At 39.9% G+C, this 26,425-nt stretch overlaps 2 gene segments (V, D, J or C); both read left to right on the top strand.

The window, feature by feature from the left end:
- The window catches only part of LOC103877257, an 856,781-nt gene that overhangs the window by 19,372 nt on the left and 810,984 nt on the right, over positions 1–26,425 (top strand).
- On the top strand, positions 8,546–19,709 carry LOC103877254. The segment is given in 3 exon segments: positions 8,546–8,668; positions 9,074–9,370; positions 10,975–11,335. Coding segments are annotated over 3 exon segments (414 nt in total).

Genomic DNA, 26,425 nt, shown 5'->3' with positions numbered 1-26,425 from the left:
CTCTATTTTTTTCTCCTTCAGCCCCTGCAGCACAGACATGACACTGTCCCTCCCGATTTAATAAAGAACAGCAATTATGATACCTGAGGAATCGCAGTTATTGCATCTGTCCAGGTCATACATCACAAGAGAAACTACGCAAGAGAAATCACCGATTTCAAGAAGAAATTGTTTTATTTTATTTTTTAACTTTCAAATCATAGAATTTATTAAGTATTTATAATATTTTAGTTTCAGTGGTACACGTGCGGGTTGGTTCTATAGGTACATTGCATGTTGTGGGGGTTTGGAGTTCATGTTCTATCACCCAGGTAGTAAACATAGTACCTAATAGGTAGTTTTTCGATGCTTACTCTCCTCTTACCCTCCTCTTACCCTCCAGTCTCAAGTAGACTCTGGTGTTCATTGGTCCCTTTTTGTGTCCACGTGTACTCAATGTTTTGCTCCCACTTATAAGTGAGAACACACGGTGTTTGGTTTTCTGTTCCTGCATTTGTTCACTTAGAATAATGGTCTCCAGTTCCATCCATCTTGCTGCAAAATACATTATATCATTGTTTTTTAATGGCTGCATACTATTCCATGGTATATATGTGTCACATTTTCTTTATCCAATCTACCATTGATGAGCACTTAGTCTGATAGCATGTCTTTGGTATTGTGAATAGTGCTGCAATGAACATACATGAACATGTGTCTTTAGGATAGAATGATTTATATTCCTTGTGCTACATATACAAAAGGATCCCTAAAAATGGGATTGCTCAATTGAATGGTAGTTCTGATTTAAGTTCTTTGAGAAATTGCCAAATTGTTTTCCACAGTAGCTGAACTAATTTATACTCCACCCAAAAGGGAATGTATAAGCATTGCATTTTCTCTGTAGCTTCTCTAGTATCTCGTGGTTTTTTGTTTTTTTTTTTTTTTTTTTTTGACTTTTTAATAATAACCATCTTGACAGAATTAGATTTGAAAATACAAGACAGGAGATATGGTAGTCAGGAGGCTGACACTGGAAACAGGGAAATCTCTGTTGGTCTCCCAGAAGCCAGAGTTCATTTGTTCCTAAATGCATGGGCTGTCTAACCATGTGATCTTCTGCTCTGTCTAGGAAGTTCAGATACAAGGGTGCTGGTGCTGTCTGTTGATGGAACACCTCTCCAGGTGACTCTCCAGTCTTCACCTCAGTCTGCTTGCCTGCCTGCGGGTGTCAGTGCTCAATCACCCTCTTCTTACTTTGAAATATAATGGGTGGGCTCCTCTGAGTAACTATAGGAGAAACCATAGAAAGATAAAGGGGTTTTGGGAAATGCACTTCTAGAAATGACAGTGAATATGGAGAATTGGGAGCTGACAGCCAAGTGAGGTCAATATTTTCCCAAATCTCAGAATTTTCCTGCTATGACTTGGCTTCAGGATACATTTTCTTGTGCTTCTACATAATATTAGCAAGTCTGGGATCATTGCAAGAACACTTCATTCAGTCATAAAGTAAACAGAAAAATGAGGAAATTGCGTAGAATACATAGAAATTATTTGAGAAATGAAAAAACTTTTCTGGCTGATCAAACAAGAATATCTACACATGCATAGAATATATTGTTTTCTTAGCATGAAAGCACTTTGCTGCTCAAAATTTGTCCAGATGCCAGCCAGACATGAGGTTCAGCAGTGGGAATAGAGGCTCTCAAAACTGTTGAGGAGAAGAGAGCCTGACTTTGGGTTCATGAAAGTGTTATACAGAAACAAATGGTGTGTCTATAAGAGAATCACTCCAGGAATTGTCACCTGCCTGCATGGACAGCACCATTGTCTGTCTTCTCTAACTTTATCATCAGCATCACTGTGATCATGTTACAAATGCAAAGTAGCAGATGCATCTTAGATATATTGCATAACAGTCTGCATTTTAATAAGCATATAGGTAATCTACAGGAGTTTTAAGAAGCTGTGTTTTAGAAGACATTTACTTTAGCCAAATGTACTTCCCCACAATAAGACCATTTACATTAAAGCCGCATGTATAAAAACACATCTAGGCCAGGTGCGGTGGCTCATGCCTGTAGTACTAGCACTCTGGGAGGCCAAGGTCGGGAGATCACTTGAGGTCAGGAGTTCGATACCAGCCTGGCCAACAGGGCAAATCCCCATCTCTACTAAAAATACAACAATTAGTCGAGCATGGTGGTGCATGCTCATAACCTGAGCTACTCAGGAGGCTGAAGCATGAGAATTGCTTGAACGTGGGAGGCACACGTTGCAGTAAGCCTAGATCACTCCCACTGCACACCAGCCTGGGTGACAGGGCAAGACTCTGCCTCAAACAACAACAGCAACAAATATTCAGCTTTATTTGTGACTAATGCAAAATTACATTTGAAAACATTTCTAATATTCTAAAAGTTGGAAAACATCATTATTTCTCCATCAGTGATGCAAATAACTTGATAATTAAGTACAGGAAACATTTTTAGAAACTTTAAGAGTTAACAAAGTAAAAGAATAAATTAGAATTGTGTGCACTTGTGTTACTGATCATTAGACTTATATTTGCCTGTTCAGCTTTGTTTGAAAATTTTCTTTACTTTTGCTACCTGCCATAGGAATGTTGTACCTTGGATAGGCTCTGCTTTGTTTCCAGATTAAACACAATCCAAAGGCTGGAGACAAGCTCAGTACCCTGCAGCAGAACTACCCTGCTAAGCCTTTCCTTGATCAGCAAGATAACTGTTATCATGAACATCTCTGAATAGGAAAATAAATGCTTAGTGTTATTAGCCACTGAGTTTTGAGGAATATATACATATGCACATTTTTTCCACAAGTGAGGCAAATTGCACTTTTGTAATTCAAATATTATTACTTTAATTTCTTCTAAATATCTTTCTAAATGGTTTACTATTCATATTTATACCATCACATTTGATAAAATACATCTATCTATATGAGTGGATGTGTAAATATGATATTGGTCACCTTTTACTCAAGTGGTCAGGTCAGAAAAGGCTGTTATCTGAGCCTGAGTGTAAAATATCCATCCTTGGTCACAGAATTGTATCTCTATGTCCTCCTGTTCCCATGATCTAGATTCAGTGAATGGCATTTGGCAGAAGACTTTTGTCTTGTGCCAGGAACAAAATAGAAACCTGTGGTCCCATTTTCTGATTCTGTCCCAACTGTGTCTAGCTGTCTCCCTTGGTAGTTGATGGAATCAAGTTAAAATGAAGAGTTGATCAGAACTTTATCTTCCAAGCACACCTTTTCCTTACTGCTTAGGGATCTTTCCCAAGGGTCCTGAATCTGCCTCAAAGAACAACACTCAAGTACCTCCAGCACTATAGCTGCAAGGACGACCACAATGGTACAGAAGAGCAGGGACAGACTCTGACCCCTCAGGGTACCACTACCATATTGCTGAAGACAGATGATTATGCTGTCAATGCAGGAAACAATTCCTTGGGTGATCTTCTCATTAACATGCCACTTGATTCTGTAAAACCCTTCCATCAACCCAAAACCAGCCACTCTTTGTCTTAACAGTTTTGAGAGCCTATATTCACACTCCTGAACTTCATTTTCTATAAATAAATCTGCTTCTTTTCTTCAAGCAGTTTAACTCTTTGGCTTTCCAAATCACTCTGTAGGAGGCAAGGATGTAGTTTTATTAATGCTACTCCAAGTACCACTGAAGTCTGCATCCATTCTGGAATTAGAGTCAGACAATATGCATCCAATAGTCCAGACATTATCTTGGCCAACCCTGAGGTTAAGCTCTTTTAGATGAGGACACAGCTCTGATGCTTACAGAGTGTATGACATTGGTAAGGTTGCTTAACCTTCCTTTGCCTCAGTTTCCATATCTTTGGAACTGTGACAATGATATGATCTACCTTTAGGTCTTTTTATAATTTAAACAAGTTAAAGCGTTTAGAACAGTATTCAAGATATAATATATGCTGCTATTAATTTTGTTATTACTAGTATTACAATATTTAGCACTAAAATAATCATCATTATCATCACTAGATCAACTTAGCCAAGAGTTATGTGACACAACTTTAAATCTAATCCATGTGTGTTTCTTCTAAAAGCAGCATTAGAATTTGGGACAGATTTTATTCATTAACCAGCTCACGGTGTTTAAAATCCTAGTGATTTGGTCTTGATCTCTTCTAAAATGCTCAGCCTTTGATTATACTCACCCAGATCTGTCCAGTGCATTTCTTCTCACCATTCACTACCAAAATTTTACCCAATGAAAAGGCAAAAAAGGAAAAGTGAAAGGGTATGTATGAGGGTGAGTTGGTAAACTGAAACATCACTTCACCTTTTTGTAAAGTCATCTGCTTTCTCTGGAAAGAATTTTCAAGTTGTGAGTATTTGATTTTTTTAACCTACGTCGTACTTCTTCAAACACATTTCTTTTCAGCCATTTCCTCCAAAAGTCCCAGGCAGATTAACTGTATCCAGTAAAGTATGGTTAGCCTTTCTCTGATAGCCTCTCTGTATATACTCAAAAGTTTCCAGTTCCATATAATATTTTTGTTTCATTACTATTCAAATACATAATTCCATTGAATCTTATGATAAAACCCAAAAAATTTGGAAAAGTACATATTTCTAGAAATGATTGTAGCCATGCATATGTAGTCACACATTCTTTAACGAAGGGTCATAATCTCATATTTCCAGACACAGTGTCTGAACTGTGCACATCCTAATACAACACCAATGGTATCTGAATCTTCTCAGTAGAAGTAGCTCAGTGCGTGCTGCAGCTGTCAATTTGGTTCCTGCAATATTCCAAGTGATGGAAAATTCTATTTGTTTATCCAAACAGTTGACTCAAGAACAGCTGTTCATTTGTGGATACTACCATGTTTTAATAAATCCCATTTCTCTTTTGTTTTCTTCAGACTATTAACATTTTCGTGGTAAATGGCCATGATAGAAAACTTAGTCATTTAAGAGCTAATATTTCTTTATTCATTTATTAAAGTCAATATTAATTAATTAATTTAATATTCTCCATTGTGCAGTAAGCTTTAAAAGGATTAAAGCCTAGAAAGCATGAGAAGAAACAGGATCTGACAGAAAAAAATTATTTATCCAAAAGTCTGCATATAACCAAATACAAAGAGTAGTAGAAGCAGCTGTCTCAGCTTTGTCCAAGACTTCCTTCTAAAACAGATTTCATTGGTTGTATTCATTCATCACCACCAGTAATAGGACATGTGGACATTATTTAACTCCTGATATACATTGAAGACACATCTCATGTGTAATACTTTTGTTAAAAATAAAAAAAAAATGTGAATCTAGTCAATAGAAGACTTCAAATAAACCCAAGTTAAGGGATATTCTCCAAAGTAACTGGCCAGTGCACTTCAACAGTTTTAAGATCCTGAAAGATAAACAAAATTTAAAAAATTTGTCACAGTTTGGGAAACAGTAAGGAAACAATAACTGACTGTCATATACTATCTTGGATTTTACCCTGGAATGTAAAAAGGGCACTATTGGAAAAATCAGTGAAATCTGAAGGAGATTGCAATTTACTTAACTAATACCAGTGTATCTATGTTAATTTTCTGGTATTGGTACTTAAACACCATAATTATGCTTGATGCTAACCCTAGAAGAAGCTACAGGAAGAGTATATGGGAACAATCTTTACTGTATTATTTAAATTTTAAGTTTAAAAGCATTTCAAAATTAATTAAAATATATCTACAAAACTACAAAACATATGGATTCTAATTAAATAATTTCACAAGGGTCATCATATTTTCCACCTTTTCCTTTTTGTGTTTCTTATGTCTGTTAAAGACAATCTTGACTGTCTTCATGTAGAGTATATTTATTTATATTCTCAATCCTAGAATGTGTGTAAGGCATTTTACAAATTGACTGTGTGTTCATCTGAGAATGTGAAGTCTGGGGATTACAGTTTTCTATTTGTTAAGAGTTTGGTTTCTCTTTAAACTGACGGTATAGAGTTCAAATTCTCAATTTCAAAATTATTTATTTTTGTAAATATCCCCATTCTCTTTCAATGTGGCTATTATAGTCATTTAAATTCAGTTTACAGGACATCTCTGTTTATGGTGTCACAAAGAGTTTATTAAAGCCTCAGCAAAAATAAACAACAAACCCAAATATAAGTATAAAGCTAAAAAATATGAATCCTATTTCAGCACTGTGGAAATTGGCAAAGCTTAAAAAAAATTTTAAATGTATATATTTATAAGAAAGTGTAGTGCGTTGGGTAAGGACAGGAAATGTCTGAGGCCTTTTGCCTGGAACAGCTCCCTTTCACTCCAGCTTAGTCAACATGAATTGCAGAACTGGAGATTTTCCAACATGAGGATGGCTGCAGAAACCAGCAGCTTGCCATCAAAGAGAGTGGACTTGAGCTGTTGTGGAACAAGATCCTTTAGTGTTTCCAGCTAACTGTGATGAACTATGCCGGAAATGGACTGTGCAAGCCCACAGTTTTGTTAGTTTAAGATGAGGGCCTTGGTTGGGGCAAGTGGTACCCCAGCTGAAAGTTACTGGTCCATTTCTGGTTTAAGAGAGTTACAGAATTGTTCAGATAATCTCTGCACACATTCCTGGTGACTTAAAAGCTGCAAGTATGAATAACAGAGATTGAAGGAGGCGTAGTGATAAGTAAAAACACAGAGAAGTTAAGAACTGATGACATCTTGCATGTACTTTTCAGGCCACACACAGATGGAATGAGAGAAGGTAGATTTATGAGTTCCAGATATTTGAGCAAAACTTCTGCCCAAATCATGAGTGACCACTAAGCAAACACATAGACAGCTTTTATAAATCCAAGCTAAATATTAAAATTAAGAATGAAAAATTAACAAAGATATCAGTGATCAAACATCATGGTAGGGGGTTGGGGAGGGAGCAGTAGACTCTTCAGTATAGGTCCAGTCAAGTTATTAAAATACATTTAACAATGCTCAGGACAATAAAATAGAATCCAGAAACACATGATCTAAAATGTGCAGTTTTAAAATAAAAACCAAACCTTCAAAGAAAAAGAGAATTGTGACCAATATTGAGAGACTAAAAACAAAAGAGAAAAAGTACCTGAAAAAATATTTGAAGAAAGGATTGCAGCAACTTTCCAAAAGTAATGAAATGCATTAATGTGTAGATTAAAGAAATTCAATAATGTCTGTTAGAATAAGTACTATGAGATTCATAACTAAACATATCATCGTTAAAATGTTGAAAGACAAAGAGGAGAGAACTTAATGCATCAAGGAAAAAACGACTCAATATAAAAACTCAGAGAAACAATAATAAAACATTGACTAATATTTTATTGTAACCCAGGGAGTATAGAAGATAATCAACTTCCGGGGGAAAAAAGGCAGCCAAGAATTCTATTTCTAGTGAAAATATCCTTCAACAATAAAAGAAAAGGCCAGGCACGGTGGCTCACACCTGTAATCCCAGCACTATTGGAAGCCGAGGCAGGCTGATCACGAGGTCAGGATTTGAGACCAGCCTGACCAACATGATGAAACCCAGTCTCTACTAAACATACAAAAATTAGCTGGGCATAGTGGTGCGCGCCTGTAATCCCAGCTACTTCGGAGGCTGTGGCAGGAGAATTGCTTGTACCCGAGAGGCGGATGTTGCAGTGAACCGAGATGGTGGCATTGCACTCCAGCCCGGGTAAAAGAGTGAGACTCTATCTCAAAAAGAAAAAAAAAAAAAGAAAGAAAGAAAGAAAAGAAAACTAAAATTAAATAGCAGATATTTCTTACAAGATATTCAGGAGGAAGTTCTTCACAATTTCCGGAAATAAAAGCAGTCAGCACTCAAGCCCAGGGGTAGGATTGAAGCCACCCCACACGGCACACACAAAAAAATGCAGCAAGAAAGAAGTTAGGCAACAACAACAAAAAAATGAAAGCTAACCAAAAAATACTCTTCTTTCAATCCATGTGACTTTTCAGCCCAGAAAAACGCAATCTATTGTGATAGAAACCAGAATGCCTGAATGACAGTTAGCATGGTTGGGATAGAAGAAGAAATAACTAAGATGGTGCATGAGGGAAGCATCAGGAGTATTTGGAATTTTCTAGGGTTTCATCTGGAGAGTGAATATACATAAACTTTAGTCAGTTGCACGTTTAAGTTTGGTGAGCTTTACTCTATGTGTTTTATCTTCATTAAGGAAAAAAACTTAAAAAAGACAGAAACCAGACTCTTAAATTAACATTGGAAAGAATAATCACATTTTAATAAAACTCAACCTATTAAAGAGAAGTGTAAAACGTGCCTGAGAAAGTGAGAAAAAATAAAAATCTATTAAAGAAAATGAAAGGAAACATTTAAATATGTCACTTCTGCCACTCAGGCAATATCAACTTTATCTTTATTATGGTCCTTCAAATGCAGAAGATATTTTATGTCACTTTGCTCACAACAGAGTCCCTGCACACTCCCCTTGGCTCTTTCCACACCACTGCACCCACCAGGGGATTTGCATACTGTCCCCTAGGGAGGACCTTCCCTTGTGACTCTGGGATAAAACTCAGCTCTACCCTTGCCTTGACTGATCAGGACTACTCAGTTCATCTTCTCACGATGAGACTCCCTGCTCAGCTCCTGGGGCTGTTGATGCTCTGGGTCCCTGGTAAGGATGGAAGGGAGATGGAGGAGGAGAATGGAGTGGGAGGGTGAGCTCTTGGGGCCCCGCTGCCTTTCATGGGTATTCTGTTCCGTGTTAGATGTGTCTTGTCCTCCAGGGTGGGGCATGTGGTGTTTAAATCAGTGACAGTGAGAAAGATTCTAGAAGAAGCAGGGGCCTGTGATCTGGAGAAGACTCTGACACAGAAAGAGGTGGATGGTGTGAGATAATTCAACTGACTCCCTTTTGCCTCAAGAATTTGATTCTTTGTGAAATTGGATGTTTTGGGATACAAACCAAAAATGCACTCACAAAAATAATGATTTTCATGAAAAATGTAACAGAAAACAAATAATGAAAATGCCTCGTAATATTTGTTTATAATCTTGCACTTCTCTCTCATTACATCAGGATCCAGTGGGGACGTTGTGTTGACCCAGACTCCACTCTCCCTGCCCGTCACCCCTGGAGAGCCGGCCTCCATCTCCTGCAGGTCTAGTCAGAGCCTTCTGCATAGTAATGGAAACACCTATTTGGATTGGTACCTGCAGAAGCCAGGCCAGTCTCCACGGCTCCTGATCTATAAAGTTACCAATCAGGAATCTGGGGTCCCAGACAGGTTCAGTGGCAGTGGGTCAGGCACAGATTTCACACTGAAAATCAGCAGGGTGGAGCCTGAGGATGTTGGCGTTTATTACTGCATGCAAGGTACAAAAGCTCCCCCACAGTGGTACAGCCCCGAACACAAACCTCTCTGCTGGGTGGCCCAGCTGCCCACATGTGTTGTTTGTCGGGGGAGCAGGCACCATAAAGGGCAAAACAGTAACGAATTCAGGGGGATGAGTTGCAGGAAGCTGCTCCTGTGAGTCCTGGGGCTACACCTCAGGCCGAACCGCAGGAGAATGGTGGGGTCCAAGTGTTCACTGAGCAACCAGACATGATAATGGAGAAAACTGAATGAAAGTTCATCTAAATCCTCCTAGCCTTTCCTACATCTATTTTTCAACTAAAAGGATTCAGTGTAATGACTTTGTAATTAAGGCTACTTCATGTCAACCTAAGACTGATATTTTTTTTGGATTTTCTTTTGTTTGAATAGTTACTGGTTATAGACGCAGCCAGGTTTGTTTAGTAACATAAAAACTGTTTCTCTTCTTCCTCACCTTCACACTTCCACATTTTCTTAGCATATGTCTCTCTCCAGCAAAGGGGCAGGCATAGCATTTTACACCACGATTTCAGGAATTACCCATGTCAAACAATGTACATTCCTGTTTTGGGGCTACTAGGTTGACTTTGTTAAATTCACTTAAAAACAAAAGTCACGTGTCCAATGTGTTTGACCAGTCTCAGGCACAGCAGATTGAAATAAAAGGTGAGGATTTTGAATTGCAAATCAAGAGTTTTAGAAATAAATATTTAAGTTTGGAAGAATCAGGCAGCATGCGTGTTTTATGCCATACCCAACAGAATTTTGAAAAAAATTAGATAACGCATGGCAATTTTTTGCCTAATACAAAATAAGAATATTAAGATTTTGGACAGCAGCAGTGAAAGCAAGCATGAAGGACATGTGGCAGAGGTCAACTGTAGGTGCAAACCCAGCTCTGTTGCTCATGTTTGCTGGGGTCCCTATGCTGGTGTGGTTGGAGTTGAACTACTAACCAAGATGGAAACTTGTAAGTATTTCTTGGAAAGAATCAGGGTGTTGAATAGACCCCTGCGTGCCCTTCAAGGCTGTGCCCTGATGCCACTGCCAGTTCATAAGGTCGCTGTGCTTATCGTGGGACTCTAGGAATTTAGTGACTCAAGGGTTACAGACGTTCCTGTGCAAAAGTGAGGTTAGGTCATATCACCTTAGGACCTAAGGTTAGGTCATGTCACACCTTCCTAGTCAACCCAGCAAGACATAGGTGAGCTTCCAAAACTTGATTTCACGTATGTCCTTTATCTGGGGATGAAACGAGAGAGAATGGTCATTCAGTAGATACCTTATATCAAATTAGATAAGATGCTAACCAGGGCTGAGCTATGGCTGGGAAGATCAGTAGGAGATTCATAGTAGGAGCCTAAGGCCTATATTTTAGACCTGCATGAAGGACAATCAGTGCAGGATTAGAAGGGAAACTCGGGAGAATGTGGGAGCTTTCACTTTACATTTCTCACGCAGTCTCCAGAGACTCTTCCTAACCCACACCTCAGCAAATGTCTCAGTATGAAATCCAGCCTGGTGTTAAGAACTCAGCTCTTGCCTACTCTGTTAAAGCAGCGTCAAGAACTGCCAAACTTACGTGGATTCTGCTTCCTCATAGAGTCCCTCTGCTTGGGCCACGCCGGAACCTCCACCGACACTCAACAGTTGGCAAGTTTCATAAAATAACTCCATGAGAGAAAAACATCAGTTAACCTAAAATGGTGCATTTCTCCCATGAAATTTTAGGTAATTTGGTTCATTTTGTCTATAGTACTATGTTGTCATTATAAACATGATTTTTAAAATTTATTATTTTTTCCTACTTTTGTTGAATTGCTTTTGTTTCTCTTCTAAGAACCACTACCTCATTCCTTTTACTTTTGCATTTTAAATTAAGTTAAAATGGGAGAATGCCAACTTGGTTATTGTATTATTAATAGAAGAAATTTATGATGAGAACAATCAATAAAATGCACATGCCATGATCACATCTACGTTGAAAATGGCCGGGCGCAGTGGCTCAAGCCTGTGATCCCAGCACTTTGGAGGCTGAGACGGGCGGACCACGAGGTCAGGAGATCGAGACCATCCTGGCTAACACGGTGAAACCCCGTCTCTACTAAAAAATACAAAAAACTAGCCGGGCGAGGTGGCAGGCGCCTATAGTCCCAGCTACTTGTAAGGCTGAGGCGGGAGAATGGCGTAAACCCAGGAGGCGAAGCTTGCAGTGATCTGAGATCCAGCCACTGCTCTCCAGCCCAGGCGACAGAGCAAGAGTCCGTCTCAAAAAAAAAAAAAAAAAAAAAAAAAAAAACAAGGGAAAATATCTGAAAAAAATATGGTAATTATGTCAGAGTTTACAATATTTGATACCACATATGATTTTGTATTCCAGTAATAAATATATAGAAATGTATGCTTTAAATATACCACATTTAAAGAGTGCTCTAGTAATATTTTTATCCAGAATGGAGACTATCAATTATGGTATTATGTAATGGTAGAAGTAATAAACGTTTGAATTAACAAACAAAAATGCTATATTATATTTATATTTTGAGACTTATGGTTGCAGCCTTGGCCCTGTGCACATTTCTAGAGGCAGCAGACCAATAGTGCTCACAGCAGTATCTGGCATCCAGTGCCTGTTCTATCACTCATGCAAATGGTCTCATCTAATCCAGCATGAAGCCGAAGCAGTTGAGTATTGACATTATTGCTCTGAGTCTTGTTTTGCAGACTACTTCATAATCTGTTTTTCTATTATTAAATATAAATTTTGAATATATTTGGACAGAATTGGCTTATGATACCTGCAATTAAGGAACTTCAAAGACATATCAGGATAAACTTAATAGGACAAATTAAGATATTTTGTTAATGTTGTACACCAACAGAAGATGAGTCAGCCTAAAACACCTCTTATAAAGGATGCTTCCCAGGTGCCCTGGGGTCCCAGGTCTACTCAGTGTCAATGGATGTGGGACAGATTTCTCACCCAGTATCAATACTCTGATACTTGAGAAAGCTGAAGATGCTGGAACACCCTAGCATGACCCTCTCCCTGATGAGTCACAGCCTTGTATAATCTATTCCCACTGAGAGCAGGCAGAATCTAGGACTCACTTCTCACCGATACAGTATGGCAGGAATGATGAGTTGTATTTCCAATGATTGTATTGTATTATATAAGCATCTGTCCTAGCAGACTGGAGAGGGACACTCTCTGCTTTTCTTGAGCAAGCAAAGAGCCATGTGTACGTTGCTTATGGGAAGATCACATGGCAGGGAATTGCCCACAGCATCTAGGACCTGAGAGCAACCTTCAGCCAGGATCCAATAAGAAGTTGAAGTCCTAAATCATAGACATGCAAGGAAATAAGTTCTACAGCAATCTGAAAGAGCTTTAAAGTGCATGTGCACTCAGGTGAGTCTCAGGTGAGAATGAAGTCTACACTGTGGTAAAGTCTTGTAAAACCTTATGGACATTCTTCTACATGTGACTTGCCAATTACCTGAGCACCTTTTGTTGAATAGGATGTCCTTTCCCCACTTAATGTTTCTGTTTACTTTGTCAAGGATTAGTATACTGTAAGTATTTGACTTTATTTCTGGGTTCTCTATTGTGTTCCATTGGTTTATGTGTTTATTTTTATATGAGTGCCATGCTGCTTAGGTGACTATGACCTTGTAGTATAGCTTGAAGTTGCGTAACGTGATGCCTCCAGATTTGTTCTTTTGGCTTACTCTTGCCTTGGTTATTTGGGCTTCTTTTTTGATTCCACATGAATTTTAGGAGAGTTTATTTTCTAGTTCTGTGAAGAAGGATGGTGGTACGACTATGGGAACGGTAGTGAATTTATAGATTGCTTTTGGCAGTATGGCCATTTTCATGATATTGATTCTACCTATCCATGAGCGTGGGATGTGTTTCCATTTGTTTGTGTCATCTATGATTTCTATCAACAGTTTCTTGTAGTTTTCCTTGTAGAGATCTTTCACGTCCTTAGTTAGGTATTTTCCTAAGTATTTCTCTTTCTTGGAGCTATCATGAAAGAGGTTGAGTTCTTTTTTTTTTTTTTTTTTTTTGAAACAGAGTCTCGCTCTGTCGCCCAGAGCTGGAGTGCAGTGGCCGGATCTCAGTTCACTGCAAGCTCCGCCTCCCGGGTTCTCGCCATCCTCCTGCCTCAGCCTCCCGAGTAGCTGGGACTACAGGCGCCCGCCACCTCGCCCGGCTAGTTTTTTGTATTTTTTAGTAGAGACGGGGTTTCACCATGTTAGCCAGGATGGTCTCGATCTCCTGACCTCGTGATCCGCCCGTCTCGGCCTCCCAAAGTGCTGGGATTACAGGCTTGAGCCACCGCGCCCGGCCGAGGTTGAGTTCTTGATTTGACTCTCAGCTTGTTCGCTATTGGTATATAGCAGAGCTACTGATTTGTGTACATTAATTTTGTGTCCTGAAACTTTGCTGAATTCATTTACCAATTCTAGGACCTTTTGGGGTCATCTCTCACCTTATATAAAATACATTCAAGATGGATCAAAGACTTAAATCTAATACCTGAAATTATAAAGATTCAAGGAGACAAATTTAAAAATCCTTCTAGATGTTGGCTTGGTCAAAGACTTCATGACCAGAAAAACCCCAAAACAAATGCAAGTAAAAGAAAGATAAATAGATAGGACTTATTAAAGTAAGAAGCTTCTGCACAGTAAAAGAAATAATCAGCAGAGTTAACAGACAAACCACAGAGTGGGAGAAAATCTTCATGATCTATACCACCAATAAAGGACTAATATCCAGAATCTACAAAGAACTCAAAAAAATCAGCAAGAAAAAACAAACAGTCCCATGAGCAAGTGGGCTAAGGACATGAATAGACAATTCTCAAAAGAAGATATACAAATGGTCAACAAACAGATGGAAAAAATTCAACATCACTAATTATCAGGGAAATGCAAATCAAAACTACAGTGAAATACCACCTCACTCCTGCAAGAATGGGCATAATCAGAAAAGCAAAAAGTTATAGACGTTGGAGTGAATGCCGTGAAATGGGAATGCTTTTACACTGTGGGTTGGAATGTAACTAGTATAAGCACTATGGAAAACAGTGTGGTGATTCCTTAATGAACTAAAAGTAGACCTATCTGATCCAGCAATCCACTACTAGGTCTCTACCCAGAGGAAAAGAAGTCATTATACAAAAAAGATACTTGCACATGTATGTTTACAGCAGCACAATTTGCAATTGCAAAAATATGAGACCAGCTCAAATGCCATATATATATGTATATATGTATGTATACATGTATATATACTGTACATATATATAGTATACATACATGTAGGTATACTATACATATATACTATACATATATACATGTATATATACTATACATATATATACACATGTATATATACTATATACACACCTATGTATACATATATAGATATATAGACACATACATATATGTACATATACGCATATATGCACATATATATACACACACACACATATATATAGTAGAATACTATTAAGCCACAAAAAGGAATGAAATAATAGCATTTCAACCACTTGGATGGAACTGGAGGCAATTATTCTAAGTGAAGTAACTCAGGAATGGAAAACCAAGCGTCATATGTTCTCACTCATATGTGCGAGCTAAGATATGGGGACACAAAGGTATAAGAATGATACATTGGATTTTGGGGACTCGGGGGAATGTGAAGGGGCTGGCAAGACATAAAAGACTATACACTAGGTACAGCGTACATTGCTTGGGTTATGAGTGTGACAAAATCTCAGAAATCACCACTAAAGAACTCATTCATGTAACCAAACACCAGCTCTTCCCTAAAACCCCATTGAAATAAAAATAAATGAACAGACAAATAAATAAATAAAAAACCTTAAGGACAGAAACAACTAAGCCGTGTGCACACTCCTGACTCAGAAACTGGGAGATTATAAATGGCTGTAGTCTTAAGCCGATAAATTTGTGGTAATTTGTTACATGACCATAAAAAATAACACACATGTTAAGAGTAAACAATGGGCGGAAGAACAGTGATGTCAGCTGATGGGCCCAGGCTTCTTCCCATTGTGATCTTAGGGTTCGCAAACACAGCAAGAAAGGAAGCAGATGAGAACTGTTTTACCTCAGTGTCCTAAAGATCATAAAACATGACAAGTGAAAAATAAAATAGGCCTTGGTTTATTTTGGGGAGCAAATGCTTTTCTAAGTATAGTAGGACGCTATGGGATACTTTTAAAATAGAGCATTCTTATGATAGTATTTATTTTTTTTAAAATTGATGATTGTAGTTGGGCTGTGAGGAGCAAGGAATACAGTCAGCTGGGTAAAGTGAATCCTGGAGTAGTCTTTGGTTAGTGCAGATTGTTGAAAACATAAGCAGATGGTACCCTATTTTGAAAGTAATGACAATGAACCTCCCAGATGGGAGAAGAGGAGGAAAGAGAGGGATTAGGAGTGACCTGGAGGTTTTTACCATAAAATATTCTTTTGTGATTTACTGATGCGAAATGGATTTGGGACCTTCTAAATTAGGGGTAATATAAAAGGGGTTTGTGAATGTTGCTCACTTCGGGATTGAGAGGGGACAATAAACATGCAGATTAAGTGGCTGCGTTTGCAGGTGAGTAGGGTTTGGGGTATGAAGGAAAAAAATACATGCAGGTGGTCAGCAGTGCTTAGAGGGAAATTTATGGTAATATGCATGCATCTATGCATGTGCATATTGTTATAATTTGGATGTCTGTCCCCTCCAAACCTCAGGCTGAAATGTCCCTTCTGTTGGAGGTAAGTCCTGAGGGTGATGTTTTTGTTATGCAGGTAGATCTCTCATGAATGGCTTGGTGCCCTTCCCAAGGCAAAGAGGGAGTTCTCACTATATTAGGTGACTCTAGAGCTGGTTGTTTTAAAGAGCCTGGCACCTCTTCCTCACTCTCTTGCTCTCTCTCTCTCATCATGCGACACTCCTGTTCCCCTTCCTTTTCTTTTTTTTTTTTTTTTTGAGACGGAGTCTCGCTCTGTCACCCAGGCTGGAGTGCAGTGGCCGGATCTCAGCTCACTGCAAGCTCCACCTCCCGGGTTTACGCCATTCTCCTGCCTCAGCCTCCCGAGTAGCTGGGACTACAGGCGCCCGCCACCTCGCCCGGCTAAGTTTTTGTATTTTTAGTAGAGACGGGGTTTCACTGTGTTAGCCAGGATGGTCTCGATCTCCTGACCTCGTGATCCGCCCGTCTCGGCCTCCCAAAGTGCTGGGATTACAGGCTTGAGCCACCGCGCCCGGCCTTCCCCTTCCTTTTCTGCAATGATTAAAAGCTTCCAGAGGCCTCACCAGAAGCTGAACAGACGCTGGTGCCTTGTTAATACAGCTTGCACCACCATGAGCCAAATAAACCTCTTTTCTTTATAAATTGCCCAATTTCAGGTATTCCTTTATATTAATTCAAAACAGACTAATACAGGCATACACATACGTATGCATTTGTACATATATACATAAACACGTGTATGTGTACAACTAAAAGCGTCAAATCAATAATCTCAACTTTCACCTTATGAAACTACAGAAACAGGAGTGATTTAAATTAAAGGATTTAAAACCTGAAGAAAATAAACCCTAAAAATTAGAGCAAAAATTATAAAATTAAAAACAGTGAAGGAATAGTGAACACCAAGCAAACTAAAAGCTAGTTCTTTGGGGAAAAAGAAAACTATATTGTTTATCTTCCAAGTGTTTGAAAATTTTCTGATTATATTTTCAAGATCGATTTCTATTTGGATTTCTCTGTGGTCAGAGTACACACTTACTATAATTGTAATTATTTTAAATGTGTTGAAGTGTTCTGTGGGCAGGATACATCCTATCTTGATACATGTTCTGTAGGCACTTGGAAAAATTTGAATTCTGCTATTGTTGTTTGGAGTGTTCTATAATTGTCAGTTTGATCCTGTCAGTTTGATGATGTTGTTGAATGTGTCTTTATCGTTGCCAGTTTCTGATTAGTTGTCCTATCAATTGCTGAGAAGAAGGATTAAAGTCTCCAAGTGTAATTTTTGTTTATTTGTTCGTTTGTTTTTGTCACATGCACTTTGTTGCTCTGTTGTTTGGTGCACACATATTTAAAGTTGTTTTGTTTTCTTGTAGAACTCTTTCTTCTTCATGTAATATACCTTTCTGTCCCTGGTAATTTTCTTTGGCTCTGTAGTCTATATATCTGATATTGATATTAATGACCTCTGATTTCTTTTTATTAAACTTAGTATGGTATATACTTTTTCTTTCTCTTGTATTCAACTTACTTGTACTGTTATGTTTGATGTGAGTGTCTAATAGACAGCATAGTTGGAATTTTTCTTATAGATTCACCAATCTCTGTCTCTTTTCAAATTTCATAGTTTATGTATTTAATGTTATTATTTTAAATTTTAAGTCTGCACTTTGGGGTTCTTTTCTGGCTAATCTTTTCTGTTGATCTGTTTTCTTATTTTTATTTCTAAAATTTCAATTCTTCCTTGGTTACGTTTTGTATTTTCTTCCTGATGCTTTCTATTATTTCATATTTTTCAAGCTTGTGTGCAATTGTTTCATGATGCGTTTTTATAATGGCTGTTTTAAAATCCCTTCAAGATAATTTTTACACACCTATTATGTAGAGGTTACTATTTACTGATTGAGTTGTCTCACTCATGTTGAGATTTTCCTTGTTTTGGGTATGAAGAGTGCTTTTTGATTGATATCTGGACATTTTGGATATTGTGTTATGGTGCCAGCTTGAAATTTTGAACATCTAACAAGCTCCCTTATGTATATCACTGCCATGGCTGCTGGACTGCAAAGAGGCAGATTTTTAATCAGATAAACTATTTGCTATTCTACTTCTACCTACAAGTATCCTAGTGTAATTTGTATAGCTGCAGCTGCCCAGATTTCGGTTGAATATTTTTAATCAACTGAACTAGGGTAAGAGCAGACAACAATAATTTTCATGTGGCTATGGTTACCTTGAAAATAGTGATTTGTAGTTTCCAGATCTGCATCAAAAACGAGCATACGTGAAAGATGCGGCTGAGGGAAGTATATCATAGGACACAAAACTGAAAAAAAAAAAAAAAAAAAAAAGTAGCATGTTGAGCCCTGGAGTCTCCTGCTTTATAAGTACTCCTTCTGGAAGAGCTGGAGCTGTGGCTTGGCCACCCATTAGTACTGGATTTACTTAAAGATGTTTTCCCTTTCTTACCTCCTTTTAATTATTCCCAATTTTACTTTATATTAACGTGTGGACAGTCACCGTCTGATTATGACATGTGTTCTTCACTGTCCCTCAGTCCAGATATACTCCCAGACATTCTCCTCTCACCAAAGAAGTGGTAGAAAACTATCACTACATGTTGGCTCTACTATTTAACTTTGTTAAAATAGGTAATTATTTGGTTTACCATTTTCTGTACTTGCGGGAGGCACCCTGCATTACCATAGGTTTAGGATCTCCTCTTGTGTTCACAGATAAGAAGCATCCACTCCTGGGTATCAGGACCTGTGGTGAGCAGGGTCTACAATGGCATAACTGGAAACATGTATCCCCCAGCTGTGTTCCTGTGAATGATGATTAGAGAAGTTGCTCCTACCTTTGTCCACTTGATTCCTGGATCATTCATTCAAGCTATCACGGTCATCTGTTTAAAGATTCATCATTGCTTGAAGGAAAGCATCTAAAGTTTGCAGAATGTTATACCCACGTGGACATCTTTGGATAATGTATTTGGTAGGACCAATGGACACCATAATCATGTGTCTAGAATTTCCCTTTTCCCCAAAAATATAGATTCCTGATTTGGAAGGAGTCCCATATCAGAAAAATGTATACTCTCTGAGCACTAGAATAGCTAATTATCTGTGGGCAGGAAAAGCAAACATAGATCTAGAATACAAAAGAATCCAGGTGAAGATGCATCACAGTCACCTCCAGGGGACAGTGCTCTGATATCCCAAATTATCACTCATTTGTTGATGACACTTGTCTCAAATGCTGAGAAGTCAGATATCCAGAAGTGGCTATAGTAGGATCAATGCAACTGGAGATGGTAGTGGTAAGGCATGGCTCATATCATTGTGTAAGTGCATAATTCCCCCCAGGTCTTTATGGCTACTTTCTTTAGGAATCTATTATGCAAATACTAAGGAAGTTAAGAGAAAAGGCTGGATACAGTTCATCTGCGTAGTGGTAGATGAGTCTTCCAGTATGGATGATTCCTTGATGTCTTATCTGTGTCAATATTTTCTGCTGTATTGACATAATAAATTAAATTCTCCGCCATAAATTTTTCTCGCATGAGTGCATCTTCATGCCTCTTCTCTAGAACTTCTTGTCTCTGATTGTTCAAGCTTCTTTTCCAGGACCTTGGCCAAGCAGCTATTCAGGAATCCATGTGTATACTGGACTAAAGACACTTCTTTATCCACATAATTGGATGAAGATGTGCTCTGCTCAAGTCCATGCTAACTCAAGGGAATGTTTCACAGCCACCTATGATTGTGGCCATTGTGTGAGCACAATCCGCATTACTTGCACAAGTATATGGTGCTAATCTATTCAAGAAGAAGACTAGCTTGTTCTTTTTTTTTTTTTTTTTTTTTTTTTTTTTTTTTTTTTTTGGTACTCCCCTGTCTAGCTGATTGGGAAAACCCATGAGGTCATAGGAGTGAGCTGATGCAGAGGTGTTAGGGTGAGAGAAGGGAGTGATATAGGGACCTTGAGCACCTGTCCATGGAAAAGAAACATTCCCTCTGAATCCTCTTAAATTCAGTCCTCAAAGTAACATCTCCATCTTAATATTGAGTGGTGCTGAAACTTACCTGACCTTAAAAATTGGTGAGAATGACATTCCCAGTTTATGAGGGGCAGTTTAGCCACACAACTACTTAATTCCTCATAAGCGTGTCTATCAGGACCCTGTGACATTATGGAAGCTTCATTTTGAACAGTACAGTTTTGGGGGTTTCGGTTTCTTTGCTTGTTTTCTGGGCATTTCATGGTCTTGCTCTAGAATCCTAGAGATTTCTGCTGTGACTTTTTTTTTTTTTTGAAGTTTGCAAGAGAGTTCACAAAGTGCCCCTATCTAATGCAGATGCATCTAGCACCAAGCAGTGTGCTGGATCATTTGGCTCAAGTGACAGAGCCACTTGTATCAAAACCCAAAACAAAACCTTTCCCTTCTCTGAGCTAACTCCAAAGAGATAGCGTTCCAAGTTAGTTTAATAAATGGGATGATGTAGTTGACCCAGGCATGGAATTTGTTGTGTCAACACTCTAGTGAGGCTTTGTCAACACTGTGCTGCATTCTCAGTGGTCGGAGATGTAAGGTGCAATTATTTGTCCTTGCCTTGAAGAGGATGACTCACATTCCTTTCCTAAAGACTACATCTTCCCCAGTATGACAGGCTTTTGAAATTTTGGGGATTGCTTTTCACCCTCTAGAGCACATGTGTTTTCACAATAAATCCAGAGTCCTTATAATGTCCAGCTTATCATGTCTAATCAAGATGGTGACATCAATATAGTGCTATATAGAGTGATACTTTGTGAAGTGTCCACAGGATCAAAGTTTCTTCAGCCCTTATTGTGACAAAGAGCAGGAGAGTTAACAAAGCCCTGGGCCAAGACTGTGGATGTGAGTGGCTGTTCACCCCAGATGACTGCAGACCCTCCCACAGGCTGTGATGGACTCTGCCTTCACTCTGCAGGTGGGCCCTGGGTCTGGTCAAGCCCTGCTGGAGCCTCAGCATCGCTCATCTGCAGGTGCCAGCTGAGGGCGCCTCTCACCCTCACAGAAGGGGCGGGGAGGGCACTCTTCTGACAACAGTGATGTCTGTGTATTTAAACCCATATAGGGTCATCTCCATAATTGCATATATCCTTCTTCTTACATTGAAGTGGTCCTGTATGTTATAACAGACTATTTCTCAGAATGTGGCATGAGCAAAACTGACAAGTCAAGGCAGCAAGATGTTGCCATCACAACTCCTCGGGTTTCTGCTGCTCTGGGATCTAGGTGAGAATGTTTCCACAAAGCTGGATGGGGGTATAATTTCAATCCGTAATTTCTTTCACTGGGAACCCTGCACTGTGTGAATTTTGGTTTGCTTTTTAAATCCACTGTTTTAATCCACTTTCTTTTCTGTTGCCTAACTAGATTAGTGGTGACTTCCACATACATAGAGTTCTGCTGTGCTAATGTTTGCCGTGTGTTTTCAGTCTCCAGGTGTGAGGTTGTGCTGACCGAGGCTCCAGCCTTCCTGTCTGTTACTCCAGGGGAGACAGTCACCATCACCTGCTGGGTGAGGCAGGGCACTGGCAACCACTTACACTGGCACCAATAGAAAGAAGATCAGGCCCCAAAGCTTCTCACCAACTATGCTTCCCAGTCCATCTCGGGGTGCTCCTGGAGGTTCAGTGGTAGTGGATCTGCTACTGAACTTGCTTGTTACTCCTACAAACATGCTTTTCCATGTCCAGTTGGCCTTTTTTCAACTATAAAAGTAGTTAAATGTCTTTAGTTGAGGGAAACGCACCATATTTTTTTCCCAATAAAGTAGAACAAACATAGTTTTTCATTTAATAAAGTTTCACTTAATGTCAGCATTTTCAGGAAGAAGTAAAAGCCACCAGTGAAGGTTACATGCACATGAGTAAAGTGACAATTTTGGGTCCCAAGTACTGATATTCAGTAGGGGAAAGAGCCACGCAGGAAGAATAAATGCATAATAAAAGTGCAGAGAATAATTTATGTAGCTGACACATTGTGTAAAAACCAGTAATGGTATGTGGTGTCTGGAGGCTGAGGCCATTTATTTGTGCTGATCAGGGAAGGCCCCAGGGTCATAGTGAAGATTCATCTCAGTGGTGAGGAGGCAGCCAGGTGACCACAGAAACAGCAAAGACCACAGGATCATTATGGGAAGGGCAGGGACCACTGTGCACTGAAAAAGTCAACAAGATCTAAAATAATCAGATGCCTTCTGTGATTTTCATTCCCTTAAAGTTAAAATTTACTGTAATATCATACATCATACACCTTGGTCTGGGTCACACCCATGGCATAGAATGTTCCCTGGTTCAGAATTTGGAAGGCCAGGTCTTTCCTTTGTTGACATTTTGCAGGTTTCCCAAAGCCCTTCCCCACCACTCAAGCCCTTATCACTGGGTGGGTCTCTGCCTCTGAGTTGGGATCACCATAGGCAGGGGCAGCACTGGACACTGGACATGGGGCTCTGGCCCTCTGGATTGTAGTTTCCTGGTTTCAGCTATGGGGGCTCCATGTGACAGGGTTCATATGTCCCACAGAACAATGGCTCAGATTGAGGCCATTGCTCAGGGAGCCCAGCATTCACCTCCCACTTGATCAGTCAGCAGGACTCTGCTGGGAAGCCTATGGAGAGGGACATCATTAACTGGGGAAGATCTGTGTTTTGTTTCCACCTCGGATTCTGTGGGCAAGTATGTGGGACCCAGTCTCCAAATTCCCAATCTGTCTCCAAGAGAGACAGTTTCCATCACCGGCCTGGAAGGAGCAGAATCCAGGGAAGGTTCCTGAGATCCACCCATGTGCTCTGTCTACCTTGGCCATGGCCCACCCCAGCTTGGTACCCCCTGGTCCTGGGACACATCTTTGCTTAACAGTTAGAAGCTTGGGTGTTCCAATGACATTACTGGTTATTACTGTCTACAACTGTGCTGTTCCACGTGGTAAACACTAGCAGTGCATAGCCACAAACGTGTCAATTAGTTAATACTTAAAATTAGAACTGTAGCTTCTCAGTTACATCAGGTACATTTCATGTGCTCAGCAGCCACATGCGACTAATGACTAGCCTATTGCACTTCATAAATATAGATATTTTCATCATCTTACAAAACGACTTTGCTTAGCAGACTTAAATGATGACATCTGATCACTCGCAGTGCTATAGCTGACAGCGCAAACCTTAGCAGTTGTTCTTTTGGAAGATCAGGTGTCCCCAGATGCTTCCTCAGCTCGGAAAGCTACTGTGGTTCTCAGAGCTGCTCTGGAAGTGTTTCTGGAATGGGAGGAATGAGGCTGCGTTGACAGATCCAAACCAGGGGCCTTCAGCTTCTCACCCTACTCCCTGCCACTATGCCCTACAGAGTTTTTTACAACCCACTCTTTTTTCCAAAACCACATCTTTGGCATGCCACATGGATCCCAGAATCTAGCCACCCTAATTGTTTTGTGACAAATATTTTTCCTGCATACCGTTTGTCCTCAACTAGATGACTGGTTTACTGAGGGGAGGGACCATTTCATGTTTTCTACAAAATCTGTCCTAGTGATGGATGTCATAGGATCAACTCCATGAATACCCATGAAAAGATTCCATCCATAGTCAACACTCATTGGACCCTAGAATCTAAAATCCTGTAAGATGCTATGTTAGAAAGTGGCCAATAGATGGCAGACAAACACCATAATAAACAAAAGATAGAAGCCTGATCTTAGAAGTAATGAGGAAGTGAAAGTGATCATGTGCCCTTAGGGACAGGGAGCCCTAAGGCTGGACTGGGGTCTGTGTGACATGGCTTGCCTGGGAGGAGCTGCCAGTGAGCTTAGTGGTGGGAAATCCCCTGTGCTCTGAGACCAGAAGCCTGATCTGGCCCCTCCCTATCACCTTGGCTGTGTCCCCAAACCCCTTCGCTTTTGGACTGAACTAGGTTTCACAATTTCCTATTTGGAGTCTCTTACCTCCAGTATGGTTGCAGATGGAGAGAAAGTCTATAAGGAGGTAATTAGAGTTAAAGAGGTGATCAGGGCGGGATCCTGACACCACAGGATTAGCGTCCTTATGAAGAGAGACACCATAGAACTCTCTCCCTCCCCCACCCTCCCTGCATGCCCTGAGGGACAATCATGTTGGGACTTGCCCAGAAGGTGGCATCTGCAAATTAAAGAGAGAGTCCTCATCTTGATTCCCTCGACCTCCAAAATACCTCTTTCTCTTCCAGTCTCTCTGACTCAATTCTTCCCTCTCAGATTGTGTCGTGCAAATTTAATTTGCCCTCCAAACATGAAAACAAACAACCCAGCCTTTCTTATCTGCTGTGAGAGCTGACCCCTAGGCTCTCAGATACACATATTGTACAAGAGCTAATCAAGGGATTTGACCCCAGAGATTCTCTATCTTAGAAGAATTCTGATGCTACCTCCCCTTACAATATAGTGTTCTCCAACTCTTGTCAAAATTGACAGCAAATGATAGCAAGGTGGAAATGTTTTGGAGAAGAGGACAGTCATGCACTCAGAAAGACTGAAGCCATCTCTTCCTCTTGCATTCATTTTCTATTGCTCATGAAACAAATTACCATAACAATACTGGATTGATACAACACAAATCTATTATCCTATAGCTCAAAAGGTCAGAAGTCTCACTGAGCTAAAATTAAGGAGTCAGTAGGACTCTATTCCTTCTGGAGGTTCCTAAGGAAGAGAATCTGATTTTCTGCTTTTCCTCATCAAGCTGCCCCAACATTGTCTGTTCTATAGCCTCATCCCCCATTACTCATGCATCCCTCTCCATAGTCCCAGCTGCTCTCTCGCTGTTACGCTACTCCCTCCCTATTATAAGATCTTGTGATTCTGCTGTCTCACCCAGATAATCCAGGGTCCTCTCCTGTCCTCAAAATCCGTAATCTAATCACATTTGCTAAATTTCTTTGAACATACAAGGTAACATTCATAGGGTTCAGATATGAGGACATGAATGTCTTTGGAGTGTGTAGTATTTATTGTTTTAACAACACTTATGATTTTCCACAACTATTCTCAAAGTAAAATAAAAAAGTCATGAGACCAATTGATGAGGCAAGAGAGCTGGAAAAAAATTGAGACTTGGGAACCCTCTGACCTATTTATTCCATTGCCTCCAGTCTGGAATTCATGGTATGCAGCGTTATGGAATTTTTTGTATTGTTTTGTTTCTTGAGACAGGATGTCACTCTGTGGACCAGGCTAGAATGCATTGGCACAATCACGGCTCACTGCAGCCTCAACCTCCTGAGCTCAAGTAATCTTCCCACCTCAGCTTCCTGATAAATGGAACTGCAGGAACGTGCCACCAAGCCTGGCTAATTTTTGTGTTTTTCGTGGAGATGGAGTTTTGCCACCATGTTGCCATCGCTGGTCTCGAACTTCTGGGCTCAAGCAACCTGCCCATTCTAAGCCTCTGAAAATGCTGAGATTACAGGTGTGAGCCACTGCACCTGGCTGTGTGTAGCTGATTTTAAAGGCTCCTTTTGTTTTGTGAGTCAGAAGAAATCGACTGCATAAATCAAATCCAAGACAGTTGGTGAAGGGAAATTAAGGGCTTACTGGATTTTCTTGTGCACCAAGAAAGGAAAAGTGATAAGAATTTAGAGCAGAGATACTTTCTTCCAAGAATAGGGATTTGTTCCACCTTGAACTGGGTTCACCAACAAGAAGGAACTGTGTGCCGGCAGCCTATTTACACTGGGAGAGAAGGAGGAAAGTGTAGCAGGAAATAGAGGATGGGTGGCAAAAGTCTCCCCCAAAAGTCACCTAACTCTTAAGATGACTGGAGCTCTATCCCATGTGGAAGCATGGGGACAATGCCTTTGGGCTATTCCATTTGAGAGGAGAGAGCAGCGGTATGTATACTCGTATTCCTGTTCTCATCTATTGATGGTCGCCTCGGTTAGTCTGTTGTGTCTTTGTATAACAGAATGCCTGAAACTGTAATTGAAAAACAGCAGACAATTATTCCCTCATATTTCTGAAGGATGGGAAGTATAAGATCAAGGTACTATCAGATTAGGGTTCGGTTTATCTACTTTCAAGATGGCATTATGAATCCTGAGTCCTCCAGAAGGAAGGAAGTCCATGCCCTACATGACAGAAGAGAAGAAAAGAGAGAGAGAGAAAGCCTACTCCCACAAGTGGGAAAGAGCAGGGACCCACTCTCAGGAACCTGCAACCCCCACACCCCAAGAATGGAAAGAATAGAA

The sequence above is a fragment of the Papio anubis genome, chromosome 14 (genome assembly GCF_008728515.1).
Source record: "Papio anubis isolate 15944 chromosome 14, Panubis1.0, whole genome shotgun sequence".
NCBI lineage: Eukaryota > Metazoa > Chordata > Mammalia > Primates > Cercopithecidae > Papio > Papio anubis.
Note: the sequence above shows the minus strand (reverse complement) of the source record. Positions and strands in the feature narration are given on the sequence as shown.